At 41.9% G+C, this 24,991-nt stretch overlaps 1 protein-coding gene and 1 long non-coding RNA gene across 5 annotated transcripts in view; one reads left to right on the forward strand and one right to left on the reverse strand.

The window, feature by feature from the left end:
* Positions 1 to 12,440: 12,440 nt before the first annotated feature.
* On the reverse strand, positions 12,441 to 17,212 carry LOC132524387 (uncharacterized). Of its 3 annotated transcripts, none has more exons than XR_009541847.1 (3): positions 16,179 to 17,212; positions 15,375 to 16,087; positions 12,441 to 12,491 (listed from the first exon to the last, which is right to left on the reverse strand). It is a non-coding gene; the product is annotated as an uncharacterized LOC132524387 (long non-coding RNA). The 3 variants fall into 3 exon arrangements; XR_009541848.1 differs by having other exon boundaries at positions 12,441 to 12,494; XR_009541849.1 differs by having other exon boundaries at positions 12,441 to 12,514.
* A 101-nt stretch (positions 17,213 to 17,313) lies between these two features.
* CDK13 (cyclin dependent kinase 13) overlaps positions 17,314 to 24,991 on the forward strand; it is a 111,084-nt gene continuing 103,406 nt past the window's right edge. For both annotated transcript variants that reach the window (XM_060157352.1, XM_060157353.1), the window contains exon 1: positions 17,314 to 19,201. In XM_060157352.1, the coding sequence (XP_060013335.1) occupies positions 17,979 to 19,201 (1,223 nt within the window). In that variant the 5' untranslated portion in view covers positions 17,314 to 17,978. The remainder of the gene's footprint in view (positions 19,202 to 24,991) is intronic.

The following is a 24,991-nucleotide window of genomic DNA, read 5'->3' on the forward strand; positions in this document are numbered from 1 at the left end:
TTATGGGTTGAATTGTGTCCCCCCCACCCCCACCAAAATTCGTATGTTGAAGTTCTAATCCCTAGGACCTCAGATTGTGACCTTATTTGGAAATAGGGTGACTGCAGATATAAGTAGTTAAGGTGAGGTCATACCGAAGTAGGGTGGGTCCCTAATCCAATATGACTGATGTCCTTAAAAATGGAGGGGGAAATTTGGAGACAGATACACACACAGGGAGAATGCCATGTCAAGGGAAAGGCAGAGGCTGGGGTGATGCAGCAGAAGCCAAGAAATGCCAAAGATTGCCAGCAAACCTCCAGAAGCTAGGGGTGAGGCATGCAAGAGATTCTCCTTCACGGCCTTTAGAAGGAACCAACACTGCTGGCACCTAGTTCTTGGATTTCTAGCCTCCAGAACTGAGACAATAAAATTTCCATTGTTTTCAGTCCCCAGTCTGTGGCACTTTGTTATAGCAGCCCTAATTAATTAATATAACTTCATTATACATACATATTCAATGTTAGAGCACTCATATTACATTCTAAAATTTTAAGTACACTTTATGTTCTATGGCCCTCAAATGTCTGCTGATTCTGGTTTATCCATTCATATTTAAAATGAGGTGATAGACTTTCTGCTTCTGCTCATGAAGAGGTTACCAGTATGGGGCTGGCCACCTGCTGTAAACAACTAGAAAACTGGACACAGTGTATGAAATAAATGTTCGAAGCCATTTATTTTTAGCCATGGAAAGAAAGGAGGGAATTCCCTGCCAGTCCAGTGTTTAGGACTCTGTGCTTTCACTGCTGAGGGCCTGGGTTCAATCCCTGGTCAGTGAACTAAGATCCTGCAAGCCATGCAGCGCGGCTGAAGAAAGGAAGGAAGAAAGAAAGGAAACCGATAAGGTACACCTTTTGACGGTTGCAGCTTTCTCCCTGGGGGCAATTTCTGGACCATAGGGCCAGGAGGAGAAATCCAGACATCACCTGGAAGATATCACTGTGTTGAAATCCAGAAATAAGGACTTGGGGAAGGCTGAGGTGGCTGCAGTTTGTGGGGCAGAACACCAAAGAGGAGGGTGACATGCATAGGGAGTCCCTTGATTATTTGCTGGGATAATAATCTGAACCTATGTAAGATGAAACTACATGAGGCTGGGCAAAGAACAAAAGCTGGGAGCTATGAGTTAAACGAATCTTAGTGCTCACACAGGGCTAAGAGACATTTGATCTCCTACTAACTAGAGTGAAGAAAACATATGAAAAACCTGGGGCATTCAACAGAGAACCCAAAAGTGTTATGTCTTAGTAGTTACGCTAAATAAGCATTAGAATAAAGCTACTTTAGATCTACTCTAACAACGCGGAAAAGTAGGCCTTGATGTGATCAAGCTGATCCCCAAGTGACTAAATTTTCTGCCAAGCAAATTTAACATTAATTAAATAAGACAACAAAGTTCAAATTTTCAAAAATACAACATTCATAATGCTCAACTTCTAGTCAAAAATTGCTAGACAAGCGAAGAAGGTGAAAATATAATCCCTAGCCAGGAGGAAAATTCAGTATGAAAAAAGGGGGAGGGGGTTAAATTCATCAGGCAGATATAATTTCTCAATGTGTATGCACCTAATAACAGCATTTCAAAATACATGAAGCAAAAATTGATAGAATTAAAGAAGTGAAAAATCCACAGTTGCAGTAGATTTCACTCAGCTCAGTAAATGACAGATTAAGTAGCAATCTGTGAGAACATAGAACACCTATAAGCCAAATTATCCGGTTGACCCTTATAGAACACTACCCTCAACAACAGAAGAATACACATTTTTTAAGTGACTATAGAATAATCACTAAAATAGGCCATATATTGAACCATAAAACAAGTTTTGATAAATTTATACATATTGAAATCATAGCGAGCATGTTCTTTGACCATAATGGAATTAAATTAGAAACTAGTAGTCAAAAGATATATGAGCAGAGTCTAATTATCTGGATAATCTGTATATTTAAAAAATATAGCATTTGGGGCTTCCCTGGTGGTGTAGTGATTAAGAATCCACCTGCCAGTGCAAGGGACACAGGTTCGAGCCCTGGTCTGGGAAGATCCCACATGCCGCAGAGCAACTAAGCCCGTGCGCCACAACTACTGAGCCTGCGCTCTAGAGCCCGTGAGCCACAACTACTGAGCCCACGTGCTGCAACTACTGAAGCCCACGTGCCTAGAGCAGTGAGAAGCCTGTGCACCAAAATGAAGAGGAGCCCCCGCTTGCCACAATTAGAGAAAGCCCACGTGCGGCAACAAAGACCGAACACAGCCAAAAATAAATAAATAAAATAAATAAAAAATTAAAAAATATATAGCATTTGTCATTAGGGAACTTCAAATTAAAACGAGATACTACTACATACCTATTAGAATTACGAAAATCCAGAAAAAGTTGCCAACACCTGTTGCTGGTGAGGATGTAGAGAACAGGAACTCTCATTCACTACTGATGGGAATGGAAAATGGTACAATTTGGCAGCTTTTTACAAAGTTAAAAATAGTCTAAACATAATCTTACCATATGATTCAGCAGTTGCACTCCTAAGTATTTACCCAACTGATCTGAAATTTTATGTCTACCCAGAAACCTGCATACAAATGGTTATATCGTCAGCTTTGTTCATAATCACACAAAACTCAGAATAACCAAGACATCCTTCAATAGGTGAACAGATAACCAAATGGTAGTATATCTGTACAGTGGAATATTTTTCAGTGATAAAAAGAAAAGAGCTATCAAACCATAAAAAGATGAGGATGAATCTTAAATACACATTGTTAAGTGAAAGATGCCTGTCTGAAAAGACTAAATACTGTACAATTACAATTACAATTACATTCTGGAAAAGTAAAACTGTAGCAATGTTCAAAAGATCAGCAATTGCCAGAGGTCTGAGGGGAGTGAGAAATGGTTAAGTAGGAGAAGCACACGGGATATTTTTTAGGGCAGCAAAACTATTTTATATGATACTCCAGTGGTGGATACATGAACTTCATAGCAGTCTTATTCATAATAGTCCCAAACTGGAACCAACCTGAATGTCCAACCAGAGGTGAATGGATAAACCATGTGGTATATCCATAAAATGGAGTACTACTCAGCAAGAAAACGAACTGAATTACTGATACAGACTACAACTTGATGAATCTCAAAAACTTTATGCTAAGCAAGAGAAGCCAGAACCACATACTCTATGACTCATTTCATCAGAAATTCTAGAACATGAAAATTAATCTATAGTTAGTTGCCTGGGACCAGTGGTGGTAGGGATTGATTTCAAAGAGGTAGGAGGAAACTTTTTGTTTTTGTGAAAAACTTTTTTGTTTTACTTTGTGTGGTGTTTATATGACTTATATGTCACTATATTATACATGAATTATACATCAATTAAGTTGCATTTTTTTAAAAAAAGGAAGCGATGGCAAGACTGACTGGATGTTTCATGCAGAGAAGAGATTCGCAATTCATAGGCCTTTATTGAGACTATATAGGTCAAGGGCTGCCCTTTACGCAGGAAGCTTCTCTTATGCCAGAGTGGAGAGATCTCCGCTATACCAAGTCCTTCCTAGCACCCCCAGTTCTCTCTAGGCAGTTCTTTACAAAGGAATTCTCCTGTCCTCCCTAACCTCCACCACTGCCCACCCAGGTGTAACCGCCTGACTGCCAACAATTCTATGTTTCACGGAACGGGTGGGGTTGGTTTGCTCCCTATAGACCTTGAAATCATTCGGATTCTGCCCCAATTCTCTTTCTTTCCTTCTGTAATACTTCCTATACCCAAGTCCAGAACCGCTCCAAAGTTCTGCAAATCCAAAATTGTTAATTTGTTCTCAAGATTTTTACTTCTTGATGTGCATCCATTGATTTAATCCCAGTTGAAAGTGTATTCGTTGTCTATTACTGCATAACAAATACCACAAAATTTAGTGGCTTAAAGCAACAATAAAAAGGAAATGAGGATCACTGGGGATCATCTTGGAGACTGACTAATACACAGTCAGTAAATGCTTACTTGTGTATTTATGTCCATCTACTTCATTTTATTCCTCAGCGAGCGTTTTACCTGCTACTTGTGAAGAAAATGCCAGTCATTCTTTATTAGTGTGATGGATACTACGATAAAGGTAACTAAGAAGTATATACTATTTAAAAATTACAATTGTATTGATACATGATTCTCTCTTTAAAAAAATTAATATACTTTTTTTATAAAAAGCCGTTGTATTAAAAATTGAGCTGGAAGTTCCCATATACACCCCACTCCATTTCTTCTATTAACGTCTTGCATTAGCACAGTACATTTGTTACAATTAATGAGCCAATACTGATACATTTTTATTAACTAAAATCCAACTAAAGTTTATATTAGGGTTTATTCTTTGTGTTGTTCATCCTATGGATTTTGACAAATGTATAATGACATGTATCCACCTTCACAATATCATGCAAAACAAATTTCACTTCTTTAAAAGTATCTTTTGCTCCATCTATTAATCCCGCCCTTGCCCCTGAACCCCTAATCTTTTTAGTATTTCTAGTTTTGCCTTTTCCAGAATGTCACATAGTTGAAATCATAAGTATGTAGCCTTTTCGAACTGGCTTCTTTCACTTCGCAAAATGTACCTAATTTTCCTCATGTTTTTCTGTGATTTGGTAACTCACTTCTTTTTATTGCCGAGTAATATTCCATTGTCTGAATGTACCAGTCTGTTTATCCAATCACTTATTGAAGACTATTTTGGTTGCTTCCAAATTTTGAGAATTATGAATAAAGCTGCTATAAACATTGATGTGCAGGGTTTTGTGCGGATGCATACTTTTTCACCCCTGGTTCTTCAGGTTTACACTGGACTTTTTTTCTTAGATGGCTCATTTCTTCCACAAGTAAGAAAAACCCTTCATCTTGTTTATATGACTCCAAATTCCTATTGGGTTTTCAATAAACATTAATTACCACAAGGTTTTCTCAAAACTCATACAGACATTTACAAATTTGTTGAGTGATTTTCAGTCTTTTGGATTTCTAGTTTGATGGCTATTTCCACAGGAAGGTAGAATTGTGTGCTATAATTGAGATTGGAGTCCCACATAACTTCTGTGTAATGTAACTAGAAGTATTTTAAGTTCTTTTCATTTGATGTTTTAAATGTCTACTTTGTAATTTCTCTTTCTGTCCTTAACTGAGCACTTCATTAAGTAAAACTTCTAGCATAACCATATCTGAATTACTGAATATTCCATTTGACTACAGAATGAAGATTATGTTTCTCTAAAAACATCACACTCAATTCATGTGTTTTTATTATTTTTTAAGCCATTCTAGAGGCCCTAAATACACACATGGCACCAAAACAAACTGTTCTGTGTGGGAACACATATTTTGCTCTAGTTCTAGACAGCTGTAGCAGACAGCTGTACTTTCTTAGCTGCACTGTATCCAACCCTTCTTCCTGTTCGAGGAATTCCTCCACAGTCTTGGTGAAAGGCATGCCCTCCTTCCCAGTCTGAAAGCGTGAGAGGCCCTATCCTGATGTCCCTCACCTCTAGCAGCCTGGGCACAGCACATGATCTTTAGCCAATGATCACTTTTCCAGAAATTTAAATCTTGACCAAGAGACACAAAGGGGCAATGAAATTTTTTTTAACATCTTTATTGGAGTATAATTGCTTTACAGTGGTATGTTAGTTTCTGCTTTATAACAAAGTGAATCAGATATACATATGTCCCCATATCTCCTCCTCCTTGCGTCTCCCTCCCACTCTCCCTATCCCACCCCTCTAGGTGGTCACAAAGCACCGAGCTGATCTCCCTGTGCTACGCGGGTGCTTCCCACTAGCTATCTACTTTACATTTGGTAGTGTATATATGTCCATGCCACTCTCTCACTTCTTCCCAGCTTACCCTCCCCCCCACGTCCTCAAGTCCACTCTCTACATCTGTCTTTATTCCTGTCCTGCCCCTAGGTTCTTCAGAACCTTTTTTTTTTTTTAAGATTCCATATATATGCGTTGGCATACGGTATTTGTTTTTCTTCTGACTTACTTCACTCTGTATGACAGACTTTAGGTCCATCTACCTCACTACAAATAACTCAATTTCGTTTCTTTTTATGGCTGAGTAATACTCCACTGTATATATGTGCCACATCTTTATCCATTCATCTGTCAATGGACAGAGGTTGCTTCCATACCTTGGCTATTGTAAATAGAGCTGCAATGAACATTGTGGTATATGACTCTTTTTGAATTATGGTTTTCTCAGGGTATATGCCCAGTAGTGGGATTGCTGGGTCATATGGCAGTTCTATTTTTAGTTTTTTAAGGAACCTCCATACTGTTCTCCATAGTGGCTGTATCAATTTACATTCCCACCAACAGTGCAAGAGGGTTCCTTTTCTCTACATCCTCTCCAGCATTTACTGTTTGTAGATTTTTTGATGATGGCCATTCTGACTGGTGTCAGGTGATACCTCATTGTAGTTTTGACTTGCATTTCTCTAATAATTAGTGATGTTGAGCATTCTTTCATGTGTTTGTTGGCAACCTGTATACCTTCTTTGGAGAAATGTGTAGGTCTTCTGCCCATTTTTGGATTGGGTTGTTTTTTTGATACTGAGCTGCTTGTAAATTCTGGAAATTAATCCTTTGTCAGTTGCTTCATTTGCAAATATTTTCTCCCATTCTGAGGGCTGCCTTTTTGTCTTGTTTATGGTTTCCTTGGGGCAATGAAATTTAATTCCCAGCAGTGGGGAGATTATCTCCAAGGGCAGTTGAGGTGGAATCCCAAAGAGACAGCAGCAGTGCCCTGCAACAAAGGTAACTGTGTCCTTCCCAGGCTATTGGGCTATTCCTGCTAACATTTTCCAGCTTCTTGGCTGCTCGAGTTACCTGGGTCTTTACCTATTTTTCCAGCCTGGTATTACAACTTCCTGTCAATTCATGAGCCCTTTATATCCTTCCAATAAATTCCTTTAAGATTGTTAAAGTAGCTGTTACTTTCAACAGAAGTCTTTTAATTGATGAATCAGCAAAATCAATCCATTCATTAATTCTTCCATTAGTCATTCAGAAACTACCAGGTACCGTACATTGGGGGAGGCTTAATATGATGGTGAGTAGACACTGTTTCTGTCGTGTTGCAACCTACAGTCTATTGGAGGAAACGGAGAAGGAAAGAGAAGACTGCAGTACATCCTTGATGGGGAAGGACATTATTCATCAGGAACACAAAAGAGGAACATTTAATCCAACCTTAGTCATGGTAGTGGTGGGGGTGGTCGGAGAAAGCTTCAAGTGGTACCTAAACCTGACATTCGAATATGTAAAAATTACACCTAGTTGGGAGGTAGGAGGTGGGTTGAGTATTCCACACAGAGGGAGCAGCCCGTGTGAAGGCCCAGCGTTGAGAGACGAACAGGACCTTCAAAGAACTAAAAAGAAGTTCCAGATGACTGAAGTGCAGAGTTGGAGCAGAGAGAGAAAGGGCAGTCTGGAGCCATGAGTGGGACTCGGATCATGCAGAGTGATGTGAGCCCCCTGCTGGCGTTAGCACTTTCTCCTAGAAGCAGTTGGGAGCAACTGTAGAGTTTTAAGCAGAAGCCTCAGTATACATGAGCCTGGTGCCTGGGTGCCTGGGTGCCTGGAGAAATTGTGCAAGAAAATAAAAGGTTGCAAAGTTTATGAGTGGGAACAAAAATCTCTATTTCATGCCTTTAAAAATATATTTTTTTAAGAACAATGATAATGTGCTTTCCTCTATGTGTGGAAATGATAATATTGAGTTAAAAATTAGCAGACAGGTTTGTTGAGAATTTTTTTCTATAATGGCAATGGACTTATGATGCATCATCAATATTCTACAAAGGATTACCTATGACAGTGGCCTTCAGGTTTTTTTGCTTATAATTCCTAAAATGATTTGAAAAGCCTATATATACCTTTGCACCTTTTTATGTTGACATTTAAGATTCTTATATCACTCCTGTGTGTATCCAAAAGACTCAAACGATGGCTGTTTGATACCGACTATCATTCTTTTGGAAAAACTATACCTAACCTTCAACAGCCAGAATTTTACATTGTTCTCTTTTCCATTCCACTTCTCTCACATAATTTTATCCTAATGTAATATACTAACATACTTTTTTTGCTTTAAAGTCTTTTACTGATCACCTTATCATACATCCTGCCGTAAGAAAAAAAAGTATGTAAGTGAAAACTGATGAGTGTTAAAATTTTTCTTCTAGATTGAGTCATAATTTCAATTATCAGTAATATACAATTGATTAAAACAGCAAATATATTTCATGTTTTGATTAATCATTTTTAAATATTAGTAAAGTTAAAGGAGTTCCCTGGTGGCCTAGTAGTTAGGATTTTGGGGTTCCACTGCTGTGGCCTGGGATTCGATACCTGGTGGAGGAACTGAGATCCCACCAGCCACATGGTGCCCGGCAAAAAAAAAAAAAAAAATTAAAGCTATTCTATGTGTTCAGAGAGGAATATTACTTATTGCTACAATGAGACAGGTTGTCTTGATTAAACAAGTCTTTCCCAGACACAATGTTTCAGTTGTGCCTTGGTTTGTCTTTGTTCTTACACTTTTGGGCAATGTGTCATTAAGATTAGAGAATGAGAGTTCTGTCTTTGTTTTATAAAGTGGGAGAGAGAACCAGCAAGATACCTTGACCACAAGAACATTCTCAGGCAGATCAATTTTAGAAGTATGGAAGTTGATCATTCGAAAATGGATTTCCTCAAAACTTTCCCAGCCTATGTACCCCTTGGAATGTCTTTGAGTACCACCAGCGAGTTTGAAAACCATGAGTCAAATGTAAAGAGTACTGGATGGGAGACAAAATAAACAAGGCTTCTTTTACAAAATAGCTTTGAGACCTTAGACAGGACATTTGATTTGTGTAAATCTCAGTTTCCATCAATAAAGTGACCTGGGGGGGGGTGAACTTAAAATTTAAAGATTCTTTCCAGCTCTAAAACCCCTTGATTTCCATTGGAAATTTTTAGCTATGCCCAGGACACTGGGAAGAAGGCCAGGCACCAATACAGAAAGGGAAAAGGAAAGATGGATAGCATTTATGTGATCACTAAGGACATGATAAAGGAAAAGGAAGGGATTGTGTGGATATAGATCAAGAAACACTTTTTAAAAAGTGTTTTTATTTGTGTTTAGGGTATGTTTTGGGGTTGAAAATTCAAGTTTCACATTATTGTTTATGTGGATGTAGACAACTCAATCTCCTTGAGCTTTACTTTCCTCAACTATTAAATGGGAATAATACTGTATACTTTGTACCTTAGGGGATGATTAAAAGACAGAAACTAAGGCTTATTTCCCTTAGCATAATATTTTCAAAGGTCCTCCATGCAATAGCATGTATCAGAAATTCATTCCTTTTTATTGCTGAAAAAAAATACTATATTGTAAGGATGTGTCACATTTTGTTTATCCATTCATCTGCTAATGGACATTTGGGTTGTTTCCACTTTTGGGCTATTATGAATTATGCTGTTAACATTTGTGTACAAGTTTTTTCATGGAGATATGGTTACATATCTTGTGGGTACATAGCTAGGATTGAATTTGCTGGGTCATAGTGTAATTCTGCGTCTAACACTTTGAGGAACTGCCAAACTGTTTTCCAAAGTGGTTGTATCACGTTTATATTCCCACCAGCGAGGTATGAGGGTTCCATTTTCTCTGCATCTCTGACAAAACCTGTCTATTGACTATAGCCATCCTGGTGTGTAAAGTGGTATCTCATTGTGGTTTTTATCTGAATTTCCCTAATGGCTAATAATACTGAGCATCTTTTCATCTTTCCTTTCTGGCCATTTGTATGCCTTCTTTGGAGAAATGTCTATTCAGATCTTTTAACCATTTTAAAATTGGGTTATTTATCCTTCCATTGTGGAGTTGCTGGAGTTCTTTATATATTCTATGTGCAAATCCCTTACCACATAATTTGTAAAGATTTATGCACTGTCTTTTTCATTTTCTTGATGGTGTCATTTGAAGCAGCACAAGCTTTTTAGTTTTGATAAGTCTAATTTATAATTTTTCCTTTTGTCATTTGTGCTTTTGGTGTCTCATCTGAGAAAGTTTTGTGTAACCCAAGGTTGCAAATATTTATTCCTATGTTTAACTTCTCAGAGTTTTATAGTTTTAGCTCTTATATTAGGCCTCTGATCCATTTTGAGCTAATTTTTGTATACTGCATGAGGTTGGGGTCCAACTTCACTCTTTTGCATGTGGCTGTCGAGTTGGCCTAGCACCATTTTTTTTTCTTTGCTGTTATTTATATTGTGATAATGGGGAAAATGGAAATGAGGAGGGGCCTGAGCAGTTGTTGTTTACACCTATCAACAACAATCTCCTTCACCATAACCATCTGCTGAATAGACAATTCTTCCCCATCAAATTGTCTTGGCACCCTTGTTAAAAATCATCTGACCATAAATATAAGGGTGAATCAATTATTAAATGCTGATTCTAATAATTTTATTGCAATGCTCTGAACACAAAATAAGATTCACATTGTCAGTTAAAAAGTTCTGGTAGAAATTATTTCCTTTGACCTATATCTCCAATAGTGTATTTTAAGGCTATAATGACCTTATTAATGAGAACTTTTAACACAACATAAATGAATTGTTTGCTTGTTTATCCCTTCTCCATCAAATCTGTTAGTTGATGTAATTAGAAATTTAAAGTATTCTTTTTTTTTCAGCTTGAAAAGTTTTTTATTTATTTCTATCTTATATCCATTTCTTTCCTAAGTATTTTCACACTTGCCTTTAAGTCCTTAAACTTTTTAAAATAATTGTTTTTAAAGTCTTGGTGCACTAATTCTATCATTTCAGCATTTTTAGGCCTATTTCTTTTTTGTTTGTTTTTAACACCTTTATTGGAGTATAATTGCTTTACAATGGTGTGTAATCTGTAGTCGAACTTCCAAATATTCCTGAATAACTATCTCCTAAGAGTACATAAATATTCTTATGAGATTAGACATTAACACAATATTGACTCCAATAAATTACATACCCTGTAATTCCTGACATAATTCAATGTATTGATTTGTCTCTATAACAAGGCATAACAATATAACATACTAAGACACGTAGTTTTGTGCCTGGGTGTGAACCCTGAGTTTTTGGACCAAGCAATTCCCCAAATAATGACAAAAATTGCTCCAGGACAAGCCTGAAAAATAATTTCATTACTGGTATCATTTCTGACTCAGAGGTAGTAGGCTTCTGAAACTGTGTGAAAAATGAGCATGGGAGTGATACATCGCTTCAGTTTTACTAGTGAAATTGATCTTAAGTTTTCATTGCAAATTTTGTGTCATATTTTCTTTTATTCTGGAATATATTGCTCTGTGTGTGTGTCTATGTCCCAGGCTTCTTTATTTAAGAACAAAGTGATGAATGACATGGGGATTATAATAAGGAGCATCCCTGAACTTCACCTTCCCTCCAACCACCTCCTCCAAACTCCCTGTCCCCACACCTTCTCAGCTGCCAATTCTTTTCTTAGTGAATAAAGAACTTAGTCCCCAAAGCCCTGGTAGAAACCCCAAGGTTTTCCCCTAGCTCTTCCCTTTCCTTTGGCCCCCATTCCTCGGTTTGAAGGCATGGGAAAGCCCAGAGTGGTGACAGACACAGAGGGAAAGGCTTCACTCTCATGGAAAGAGACTGAGGAGTACAGCGTAGTGAAGTAAGCGTCACTACAGCCTGGGGTGACAAAATAGGGCCCTGGGGCCAGAGGAGAGGGTACTGATTCCCCTGAGAAAGGAGACTGCCCAATAGCCTCAAAATCCTCTCAGTGCGAATATTCACTTGCGTGATCGTTTGCCCTTCTGGTGACAGTTGCAGAACCATACCTGAACCATGTCCTTCTCAAGCCTGAGCTGCTGGACAATGTGGCTGATCTGCTGCAGTGTGGGTTTTAAACACTTATGTTGAGACAGATTCTGAGGCTATGTTTAGGATGAGCAGGAAAGAATGCTCTCATTAATGATATCCACCACTGAAGTGGGATGGGAGCATGGGGTCACACTGCAATAGTTAGGAATTTAGTTTATCTATAATAAAAATGGAAAAAAACAGTGGCTTAAACATATTACCAGTTTTATATGTCTTTTTCAGTCCAGGGTTGATTTGGTAGATCCACAATGTCCTCAGAGAGCCAGGTCCTTCTCTCTTCCCTTCACCTAGCCATCCTTAACATGTGCTTGTTCCTTTGTAGTCACAAGATGGCTGCTCAAACTCCAGTATTGCATTTGAGTTCCAGATGTAAAGAAAAGTAAAAGGCAAGATCAGCTAAATTGGCCTTCCATTTTAAGAAAGCATTCCCAGAAGCCTCATCCAACAACTTCTACTTACATTTCGTTGGCCAGGACTGCATAGCATGGTCAGGTCCTTCATCTGCAGAGACTGCTGGGAGATGTAGTTTTAAGCTAGGCACATTTATACACCCAATGAAACTTGCATTGTTACTTATAATCAGGGAGAATCCCTATTAGGAAGGCCTCTAACAGTTTGGTCCACGTTTCCTGTTTTATAAATAGGCATCCTTCAGCTTTACTGAACCAGCAAGAACTGCACTCCCCCGCAAGCCCCAACACAGAAGCAGCATTGGTTTTCTGCAAACTGTTGATAGCAAGTATGCGCCTCTGAACTGTGTAAAAGATGAGTGTCGGAACAGCACATCTATCACATCAGTGTTTTACAACTGAAACTGAATTTAAAATTTTACCTTAAATTTCTGTGTTCTACTTTCTTTTATTCTGGAATATATTACTATAGTTGGGGTCAAAATAAATCTCAGGAGCATTGATATCACTGTGAAACAGTTTGTAATTCTTTAAAAGCCTGAACTACAAAGCTAGACAGACCTGGGTTAGGATCCCACACCCACATTTACTAGCAGTGTACTTTGGGCAAGACACTCAATCTCTCTGTGCCTCAGTTTCCTAATTTGTAAACTGTGGATAGTAATTTTTACAGGGAGGGTGATCAGATAATTTATGTCCAAACTGGGAAACTTACGTGCTGGCAGGGGGATATTATTAATAATTATACTTGAACAAATGGCATAAACCAGGACCACCGCAGGCAAACTGAGGACTATGGTCACCCTATTTTTAGGCACTGTTGAGAGGATTAAATGAAAAGATAAATATAAAGCACTTAGCACAGAGCCTGACACATAGTAAGTGCACATAAATACTGACCACTACTTGTTTTTATAATTAAATTGAAAAGTTCCATGTTTTGGCTTTGCTTTTCTCTCTTTTAACAATAACATGCTTGATATTCTTCCTTATGATAAAGAATAGTGGGCTGAAGTAAGGAGAGCTTAAACTTTTTCAAGACTGAGAAAACCTAATAAAAACTCAAACAACCAATTTCTCTAAAGGAGAAGCAATGTTGAAAGACACTACAGAAACTCCTAGTTATAAGGAAGATTCTGGAATGGTAGTGCATGACCTATCTGTGAACTGTCTGTACCACTAGAAGCATGAACAGAAGCAGTGGAATTTTAATGATTTTGTATGGCATTTCTCAAAGGTTTTGGTCTGAAGATCCTTTTACACTTAAAAAAATTTCTGAGGACCATAAAAGAGTTTTTGTTTATATGAGTTATATCTGTTGATATTAGAAATAAAAATGGAGACAATTTAAAAATATTCATTTAGGGAATTCCCTGGCGGTCCAGTGGTTAGGACTCTGCACTTTCACTGCTGAGGGCCTGGGTTCGATCCCTGGTCTGCGAGCTAGGATCCTGCAAGCTGTGCAGCATGGCACCAAAAAGAAAAAAAAAGTCATTCAAAATAACAATAACTTCATCATATAGTAACACAACTAACACATTTAAATGCAAGAAACTATCTTTACAAAACAAAAATATTAGAGGATTAATGTTTCTACCTTTCTATAGATCTCCTTTCGACTGGTTTAGTAGGACTGAAACTGATTCTCGTATCAGCCTTTTAATGCAATTTGTTGCAATATGTTATTTTGGTGGAAATGTATGAAAAAGACATGTTGTTGGAAAAGCGAGGGAGTATTTTAATAGCTTTTCCAGACAACTGTGGTCATTCTTTGATACTACACCAAAACTCCACAGTAGCTTCTTAATTAATTAATTAATTTATTTTTGGCTGCATTGGGTCTTCGTTGCTGCGTGCGGGCTTTGTCTAGCTGCGGCGTGGGGCTCCTCTTCACTGTGATGCGCCAGCTTCTCATTGCAGTGGCTTCTCGTTAAGGAGCACGGGCTTCAGTAGTTGTGGCACACAGGCTTAGTTGCTCCGCGGCATGCGGGATCTTCCCGGAGCAGGGCTCGAACCCGTGTCCCCTGCATTGGCAGGCGGATTCTTAACCACTGCACCACCAGGAAAGTCCCCACAGTAGCTTCTTAAAAGGTTAGTTATAAAGTGGAATCTGAGAACAGATCTATGAACTTTTTGTATGGTTACATTAAAACACATCAGTCTGTCCTGCACTTTGAATGAATCTTTTACTCATGATTTTGTAACATCATCCATTAGTCAGTTGGAAAGTATCGGGTCACTGAGTTAGGCAGATATTCCAAATGTTTACACATTTCAGAAACTTAATACCTTAGAACATTCTAGAAAACATATGAACACACAAGCACACATTCTATTAGCCATCAGAACAATGATGTCATCACATGTCATGTTGCCTCTGGAAAACTCCATAGTGCATTTGTGAAAAAATAAGAATGATAAAGACAAATCATGTCTTACTATGAAAATAGCTTTGATTGCATGATTCATTGAAAGAGCGTTAGTCTCAGGCCACACTTTAAGAACAGCTGATTAGGTATGTTATGACCCATTAGATAAACAAAGAAAGCAAAAAACTTACCACCTCCTTCTCTCTCTCTTAAACCAGTAGACAGTATGTCATAACACACAAACAGTAAAATACTAAAACACAGTCCCAAGTGGCAACTTCAAGTCTCTTTACATGAAGATAAGTAGACAAGCTTATAGAAACAGATGGCTTCTAATTTAAAGGTCTTTCTCATTTTTTGGAGTTTGAACCCTGTTAATCATTAGCATTTCAATGCATGGGGGGCAGGTATCTTTGGGGAGTTCAGAATGCTTTGCTTCTGCCCCTTTTCCCCATCTCACCCCCCCAGACTCTTTGCAGAAACATATGGGGTGGCAGAACCCCACTAAAAATATTTTAGTATATGTTTTCTGTTTGCAACCTGGACTGGAAGCTACGCATTTACTTTGGAACATGTTTTCTTTGCAAGTATAGGACAGAAAATGATATTCTTACCTGGAGTTGGTCGTATGTGACGAACTGCTAGATAAATCCATTTTGCTCTCCTTGTTCTGTTACTCCAGGCTTTTCAAAGTAGGATGATGGGGCAGGTTGATCGTAATTTTTTGGAAAAAGCCTCTCGCTAACTGGTTTAGGTTGTAGGAACTTCAGGCAGCAATACTGCCAAGGAGAAACGTTTTTAGGCACCTTGTCCCTTACTTTTCTATTCAGTTTTCCAGTGCATTTACCACATCCTTCTGGCTGCGTGGTAGGTCCCACTGTGTGGCCCACCCGGGGCCTATCCTCCTGGGAAATGAACTGCCTTCAAGATTACCTACTCCTTTGCCTCCTCCTTTATTCTTCAGCAAACACCCTTTGTACTCTTTCAGTGAAGCCTGATTTCTGCTTAGGCGAGTCCAGACTGAGATACAGTGTTAGTGTATTAAAATTATTAAGGCATGAATGATGGATGGGTACTAAGTGTTTAAGAACTAAGAACCAACCGATGCACTGAACAAATAAACTTGAAAACGGGTGACTACATGTAGCCATTGAATGCACTGCTCAGCTTCTCTTTGCAACCAATATTAAACTCCCACAGCCACTAATAAGGACCTGCTGTGTAGCACAGGGAACTCTACTCAATACTCTGTAATGGCCTATATGGGAAAGGAATCTAAAAAAGAGTGGGTATATGCGTATGTATAACTGATTCACTTCGCGTACACCTGAAACACAACATTGTAAGTCAACTATAATACAATTAAAATTAAAAAAAAAACAAACCCAAACCAATAAGCCATTTAAGTTAAGGCTAACCTGGTAATGCAAGAAATGAGACGTGAGGTCACCGAATGGTTACGCTTTGCAGCCCCACAGTTTTGGATAGTTAAGGTGAAAGAGGGTGAAGTGCCAAGAGGGCAGCTCTCATTTGAGCGAGATGTTTTGACTTCAAGGCCGCCGGTAAAAATTTTGGGGTTTCCCGGAGTTCCTTTCGACGTTTCATTATTCCTCGTATTAACTTTTTTTTTTAAACTTCAGTGTTAATGGAAGCGCCAGACTGGGATTTCCAACTGTGTTTTTAGGTCAAGATGGGGCCTGGAACTTGGGTGTACAAGAGATAGTTTAAGCTAACGCCATCTCCGCCCTCTTTTGCAGGGTGCCCTCTCCCTCTTTCGCAGCTGTTCCAACCTCCGTCCGGGCTTGGCTGAGAGGAGACGACGGGGTGATTATCCAGCCCAGAAGGCCATTAATGGCATTATTCCTGAGTCTCCAGATTCTTGCTCTCGCCGTGCGGCGCCTGCGAAGATCCAGAGCCGGTGCTGCGCGCTGGACGCAAGCAACAGGCACGACCGGCGCTCCGTCACCCCGAGACTCTCCAGCGACAGCAGTAGGCGGCGCACGAACCCTCTCCTTTCTTTAACTCTTCTTCACAGAGTCCCACCCCCATCGGAAGTGGAGCCGTCTCTACGTTCCCTCACTTCCGGGCCAGACGCCCGTCGCTTGGCGGGAGCGAGCACGCCCGTGCGCGGCAACTTTGTTCCCGCCTCCTTTGCCCCTGACACCACTCACCTTGGGCTTTCTCGGAGCGCGACGTGCGTGCGCGCCCCCGGCCTTGCGTCAGGGCCGAAGAGGGGAAAGGCCGAAAGAGGGAGGCTAGAAGGAGGGGTTGTGGAGGTTAGGGCCCAACCAGCAAGTCCCATCTCCCTCCCTCCTCCTGACGAGGAGCGGAGAGGGAAGGGGAGGAGCGAGCCGGGCCAGCCGCGCACACCAGGAGCCTCCTCGTGGAGGCGGGGGGGGGAGCGGAGGAAAGGGGCAGCACCGCCACCTCTGCTCGCCGCGCCGAAGGAAGAAGAAAGTCAGGGCCCATACCCACCCCCACAGACTCAGAAACGCCCCCCCCGCCCCCATCTCCCCGGAAACAGCCCCCCGCCCAGCCCCGCACACTCGCTGCCCCAACCGTGAGCCGCAGCCCGGTCGCCCCCGCCTCGCCCCGCCCCGCCGCCCGTCCCTGCGGGCCGCAGAGTGCGCGAGGCCTTAGGCCGGGAGTTGTTGTCAGGCCCAGGCCACTTCTGAGGCGCCCGCCGTGTGTCGCCGCCACCACAGGAGGACAACGTCGACGAGGAGAAGGAGGCGGCGGAGGCGTGTTGTTGTCTCGCCCACTCCCCTCCCCTGAACTCGCACCCAACGTCAGGGCCCGATGGAGTGAAGCGGAGACGAAGGTGGTACTTCCGCGTTGCGCTGCCCGAGCCGAGAGCGCGGCCGAGGTCGTTCTCCCCCACCCCCGGGGGCACTTGGAGGACTCCGGACTCCCCCGCAGGTCAGCGCCCGGCGCATCTGGTGTTTTTGCTGCCGAGGCTAGGAAGACGAGCACGATCGGGAGCTCCTCCGCCCGGATTCCCTGCTTCCCTCGGGCCCGGAGGCCGCTGCGTACCCCACTGTGATCTGGAACCCAGGGACCCGAGTCCCGACCCGGATTATCGTGGCGCGTCTCCCGGCCGGCCCTGGTGCTCGGTGTCCCTCCGCCACCGCCGTTCCCGTTTCCGGCGGGGGAGATGGCCAGGATCTGACCCGGGAGGAGGCCGCACCCGCGCCGCGCTCTGCGGCGGGCTCTAGGCGATGCCGAGCAGCTCGGACACGGCGCTGGGGGGAGGCGGGGGCTTGAGCTGGGCGGAGAAGAAGTTGGAGGAACGCCGCAAGCGGAGGCGATTCCTGTCCCCTCAGCAGCCGCCGCTGCTGTTGCCGCTCCTGCAGCCGCAGCTCCTGCAACCGCCGCCGCCCCCGCCGCCTCTGCTCTTCCTGGCTGCTCCCGGCACGGCCGCCGCCGCAGCCGCCGCCGCCGCGGCCTCCTCCTCTTGCTTCAGCCCGGGCCCCCCTCTGGAGGTCAAGCGGCTGGCGAGAGGCAAGAGGCGCGCAGGAGGGCGGCAGAAGCGGCGCCGCGGGCCCCGCGCCGGGCAGGAGGCGGAGAAGCGTCGGGTCTTCTCGCTGCCCCAGCCGCAGCAGGACGGCGGTGGCGGTGCTAGTAGCGGCGGGGGTGTGACCCCGCTGGTGGAGTACGAGGATGTAAGCTCCCAGTCCGAGCAGGGGCTGCTGCTGGGGGGGGTCAGCGCGGCAACGGCGGCGACGGCTGCCGGGGGAACGGGGGGCAGCGGCGGGAGTCCGGCCTCCTCCTCCGGCACCCAGCGGCGCGGGGAGGGGTCGGAGCGCAGGCCCCGCCGGGACCGCCGCAGCAGCAGCGGCCGCAGCAAGGACCGCCACCGCGAGCACCGGCGGCGGGACGGGCAGCGCGGCGGCGGCGGCGGCGGCGAGGCCTCCAAGTCCCGCAGCCGCCACGGGCACGGCGGCGAGGAGCGGGTGGAGGCCGCCAAAAGCGGCAGCAGCAGCAGCAGCGGCGGCCGCCGGAAAAGCGCCTCGGCCACGTCCAGCAGCAGTAGCAGCCGCAAGGACCGAGACCCGAAGGCCCACCGGAGCCGGACTAAGTCGTCCAAGGAGCCGCCGTCGGCCTACAAGGAGCCGCCCAAGGCCTACCGGGAGGACAAGACCGAGCCCAAGGCCTACAGGCGGCGGCAGCGGTCCCTGAGCCCGCTGGGAGGCCGGGACGACAGCCCGGTGTCCCACAGGGCCTCGCAGAGCCTGCGGAGCCGCAAGTCCCCCAGCCCGGCGGGAGGCGGCAGCAGCCCCTACTCGCGGCGTCTGGCCCGCTCCCCGAGCCCCTACAGCCGCCGCCGCTCCCCCAGCTACAGCCGCCACAGCTCCTACGAGCGGGGCGGCGACGTGTCCCCCAGCCCGTACAGCAGCAGCAGCTGGCGCCGCTCCCGGAGCCCCTACAGCCCTGTGATCAGGTGAGTCCGGCGTCCCGGGGTCTGTCTCGGGCTGGGCCGGCCAGAGCCCCGGAGGCAGGGCAAGAGGCTATGGGGCGCTGCAGCATTCCAGTCGGCCGGCGAGGCGAGAAAACCTCACCTGGCACGGGGCTTCCGGTGGGGAGGGGCGTTTTCGCGCGCCCCAAGCACCTTGTGGGGGCTTCGGAGGGGACAAAGCAACAGGTCCGGCAGAGTTTCTCCTCGCTCTGGCGGGGAAGGGTTCTGAGGAAGGGTTCACCGTTTTAAAGGTGTTGCGTTAATCCATTTAAACGGGTTTCTCTAAACTGCTCTTTGCTTTTCCAGCGCAGTTGCTTTGGGTCAGCCTGGAGGGTGATTTGTCACAGTTTTGAAAGCCCTCCGAAGAGGTTTCGTTGCTGGAGACTTAGGAGTGGATTGCAGCTTAGGGAGTAAGCATTTGTAAAGGAGAATCGGCGCCAGGTGCTGATGTCAGAGTTAGATGTGGGTTGCAAATGTTTCATATGATTAGTACAGCGGTGGGAAAAGCAGCCTTTCTGTCAAGTTCATTCTTTCAATATGTGAAAAAACTTACGGTTCTTAATTCGTAAGATAAGGAAGATACTCATTTTATGGTATTCTTGTGTGGAATAGTTTTTTTTTTTTACTTGATCTTCCAAAGTCATGATTTTAAAAAGTAGAAAGAAATGATGAGATTGTGGTTTCTGTGTTGGTTTGTGGTGACACCCAGTTGCTAATAATGTAATATAAACATAAGCTAGTTGGTGTAATCCAGTGTAGCCACCGAGTGAATGGCTTAGTACTGGACGTTCCTTAAACTATCACACTATCTGCTAGCACTTTAAATTACTGTTTACACATACTTTAAAGTTAACTAGACCTTTAAGTGTCAGGATCTTTGTTCAGATATCTTTGAAAGGTATACTTTAGTTAAATTGGAGTAATTCTTTAATATAGCTGTTAATACCTTGCCTGTTATATAATGCTGTTCTCCAAAAATGGTGTGTGCATTGATATATATTTATCTGTTAAGCAAAATGAATTAAAAGTAACTTCTGAGGATATTACAGGTTCTTAAATTCTTTTGGATGTCTAGAAACTCTAGGCCTTATAGTTTAGGGTATTATGAATTGTTTGCATCTGTTGTTTTTTCCTATTGGTTTTACTTTTCAGTAATGCCAAGCAGCTGCTGAGTACCTCTAAGCACGGTTATGTTGAATCTCAATACAACATGTGTACCGGTAAAATTAGATCTCTTTGAAGCGTCAGCCTAGTAAGTGTAAAGATGTGATGCGAGTGGAGATTTGTGTGCGTTTGTCTTTAAACCAAACCAGCTGTATAAATCTCTTCATTCTTGCAGGGTTCAAGCACACTTTCAATGCTAGTTGATGCCTTAAGCAAAGACTATCAACATTGAAAACTCATTTCACCATATCTAGCTTCTGTGTCTTGTACGAGTTTATATTTTACTTTAATTAAAATAGGTTTGCCAAAAGGCTTGCATTTTTTGCAGATGAATTTGTTTTTGACGGAGTAGGTCAAAGTTTCAGTGCTTTAGATAGCAATTTTAAGTGTATGATGCAATTTTAGGAATGGATTTTTTTGTTTATCAGGCCTTTTAGTTGCTGGATACTTCAGTGAGGTCCTTTATTATCTGATAGTGCTGTGTATTTTATATTTATTTCAGAGCAGTGGTATGTGCATTTGGGATTATTTGTATTTAGCAAATATTTATTGAGCACATATTATATGCCAGGTACTGTTTTAAGGACTGGAATATAGCAATGAAGAGAGACAAGGTCCTTGCCCTCATGAGGCTTGCATTCTAGAGGACCATTCATTACTGAATCTTTTCCTGGTGTCTGTGTTGACCACCAGTGTTTCTAAGTGGTTGGGTTTGGAAGAAGCTTTAGAATATTTTGGCCAACATTCCTGACATCCAGCCTTTTGGTTGTGTGCCTGTATACATCAAGAGGTGGGAAGATGTTACTTTGAGACAGCTTATTCCATTAGATTTGGGACTTTCTGGTTTGCCCAGTGTCTTAGCAACACCCTGGGAGACTCAGTTTCCTAAACTGTAACAGCGAAATACTTGGTTTTGTTTTATTATTCCAAGGATTAAATGAAAATTTGTGTTTTATGTACACTTAAAATTGGTGAATTTTGCTGTACTTAAATTACATCTCAATAAAGCTGATTTTTTTTAAAGGGAAAAAAAGATTTGTGTTTTGCAAAGTGTAGAAATATTACAGACTATTACAGAAATGTAACGTGGTGGAATTTTTATTGAATAGCTTGAAATGCTAGAATTCTTCATATTGAAACAGCAATCTGCCTCCACGTAACTTCTACTAATTGCTTCAAGTTTAACTTTTTGGAATAGTTCAGAGCAAACCTGTATGCTGCTTCTTCAAAATGTAAAGACAGTTGTTGTTTTTTTTTTTTTTTTAATTTGGCCGTGTTGGGTCTTCGTTTCTGTGCGAGGGCTTTCTCTAGTTGTGGCAAGTGGGGGCCACTCCTCATCGCGGCACGCGGGCCTCTCACTATCGCAGCCTCTCTTGTTGTGAAGCACAGGCTCCAGACACGCAGGCTCAGTAGTTGTGGCTCACGGGCCCAGTTGCTCCGCGGCATGTGGGATCTTCCCAGACCAGGGCTCGAACCCGTGTCCCCTGCCTTAGCAGGCAGATTCTCAACCACTGCGCCACCAGGGAAGCCCAAGACAGTTGTTTTGTCTTTTCTTCTCTGGGTCAAAAAACTCATTTTTCATACAGTTTTTGATTTCACATTATATTATACCTAGTTTGTCAAATGTCCTGCTTAAAATATGGGGCCCAGAATTTATAGTTAAAATAGTTGATTGAAGAACTTGATTTTTAAATATAACAAATGTGTTATTACTGTTTTGGAATAACTAATTGAACTATCTTGTCCAGCTTAATGCAAAAAGTTTTGTTTAAGTCAATGTGATAGGTGGCCCATGTTGTTTAACGAATAGACTCTTGGATTGCGAGCTCCATGAAGGCAATTATCCTGTCTTGATGACCGTTGTATTCCTAGTGCTCAGTGTAGTATCTGGCACAAGTAGACTCTTAATAATTGTTGGATAGGTAAAGGAAGGAATGATGGCGTTTATTGAGCATGTGAAATATTGTGGGCCTGGATATATAAGGATTTAATAGAGACTGTGTGTTTTGCTATAGGAAATAGCAGAGTGGTCTTTTTCCAGCCCACATGGAGCTTATATATGAATGAATTGTCACTGTAGATATTTTTAAGGAAATGCATGCACATTCAAAATGGTATTGAGACCATGGAATGAAGATTTTCTCTGTGTTAGTTCCTAGAATAAATTCTCTCTATTCTATTGACTTCTACTTCACAACCTGCTCTTTGCCACCATCTGAATCTTCAGCCCTCTGCTGCTCATGCTTTTCATCAAGTCCCTTCTTAGCTTTCCTTTTTCCTCTGTATAACCGGGTTACCATATTTCCTTTGCTACTTGACTGTTGGGGTGTGAGAAGTCATATAATTCTGCTGATAGGCCTTATAATAAATGTGCAGGTGGACTGAAGAGAGGGGCTGTTCAGAATGAGAGGCAGTGGTACTGACATTTAGGTTTTACTGAACGCCAGGTATTGATAAATACTTAACATATATTCACCTCCAAAACCCATGTTGGGGTTGGAACATTCCTGTTGATAGATTGGGAAACGGAAGCTCTAAAAAGTTAAGTGATTTGTTCCAAGGTCAGCTTGGATTCAAACCCTGGGCTGATTCTGAAGTACCAGCTCTTGATATTGTGCTGTATTGAACCTCACATGGGGTTCAAGGGAGCTTACCACCTCACTTAATGATCTGTTTTGCTAAAATTCACCCCCTGTTTGGTTATTTATGTGTTAATTTCTGTTTCCTGGCCATCTTTGCAGCATTTTGAAGATTAAAAAAACCAAATTCTTCTAAAGGTTCTTTCAGCTCATTTTGTCTTTTAATTTGTAGGTTTTATGAATAGGAGGCTAAAAACATTTTTTGAAGACACTAATAATAGTTATTGAGGGTTGTTTTGCCATGGGATGTCTTGGTCTGAAGTCACTCAAGTCAGACCAGTTACAATCAGTACAATAAATTGTTATATATAATTGATTCTCTCTCTGAACCTGTGGAACTTCTCTTCCACCAAGAAGCAGCAGAAACCTCTGTTATGGAATAATATTGAGACCCTGAGAATCTAAAGATGGGCATACCCTAGATGGAAATTTAAATGAATTTATTAGTATTCATTTGCATATGATACGCAGTATTTCTTGTTGTGGATTATTTAGTGTTTTGTCCTAAAAACTAGTGCTCAAAAATATATGAAATGAAGACATTCCAGAATTTTAAAAAAGCTATTACTCATAAAATACTGATTTGATATGTACTTACTGGAAATAAGTCATGAATATCCTTAGATGAATTGAATTCTTAAAATGCTTTTCAAAAGTGTTAAAAATACAGGATAGTTGGATAAATGCAGAAACACTCAGAAGGAATGGGAATTTAAGTGAACTGTCTTAAGTCTCCAAACTGTAATCCTTTCATTTCCAAGATGGGCTTGTGTTTTGCTGCTTCTCTGACCCAACCTTGCCTGACATTTACATCTACTCATTCTCTCACATTTTTGTTCTAACACTAATATTTATTCCATTTCCAGTACCTTAGTTCGGGCCCTCATTTGTAATCAGACTTCCTGTTATTCTTTTCTTCCCAATTCATTCTTTATTCAGGAGAGTTTGCTGAAAATTTTGGTTAGATTGTATCACTTCCATTAATTAAGTCCAAATTTTCTAATGCATTGTCAGGTAATGCCTTTTATATCTGGTCCCATTCTATCAGAGTTCCATTTTTAGAGGCACTTTTATTTCTCTACATTTTTCCTTTTGCTGTTCTTTTAGCTTGAAATGCCTTTTTTCCTCTTCTCTGCCTCCAGCTTTGCATTCAAAACCCAGCTCAAATTCCACCATCTTGAGACCTTTACTCCATTCATCCAGAAAAAGTTAATTCCTTTCCTTATATTCCTACGGCACTTTATTTTATCTTTGCTGTAGAGCTTTTAAAAATTTGTGTTTTTCCTACTAGATTGTAAGCTCCTAGAGGACAGATTCCAAAGTATATTTATTAGTGGTTGAATTAATTTGAATATTTTTGTCCACAGATTAATGCAAACCAGCTTTTGCATAAATGCCAGTTATATCTCTAAATTTACTTGCTGTTTTGGTTTATGTATACTCTAGGATTGGGGGAGTAATTGTTTTGATTTATAAGGAGAAAATTTAAGAACCTCCCCCTTCTAGCTCATGCTTTACTGGAATGAGTCAAGGATGCTGGGAGTCACTTTTAGTGTGAACAGAATAAATTCAGGGACTTCCCTGGCAGTCCAGTGGTTAAGACTCTGCATTTCCAATGCAGGGGGCATGGGTTCCATCCCTGGTCCGGAAAGTAAGATCCCACATGCTGCCTGCCCAGCGCTGCCAAAAAAAAAAAAAAAAGAATAAATTCATACTTAGTATTTATATTTGTACTCTGTTGTATGATCAAGATAAATGATCTGTTTTTCTTGGTGAAAATTTTCTGAGTAGACTGTATGTCAAGCTTTTATTTCCTGACTGAAAAATTAATAGCTGTTTTTGAGAAACCAGCTGAAAATTAATGTTGCTTAATATTCATATTTATGGTCATTTAAATCTTTTCTCTTATTCTGTATGCTTTCTATGAATATCATTTAAGTTTTTGTTGTTATTTTTGTTTTTGGTTGGCTTT

Source organism: Lagenorhynchus albirostris, chromosome 8 (genome assembly GCF_949774975.1).
Source record: "Lagenorhynchus albirostris chromosome 8, mLagAlb1.1, whole genome shotgun sequence".
Classification (NCBI taxonomy): Eukaryota; Metazoa; Chordata; class Mammalia; order Artiodactyla; family Delphinidae; genus Lagenorhynchus; species Lagenorhynchus albirostris.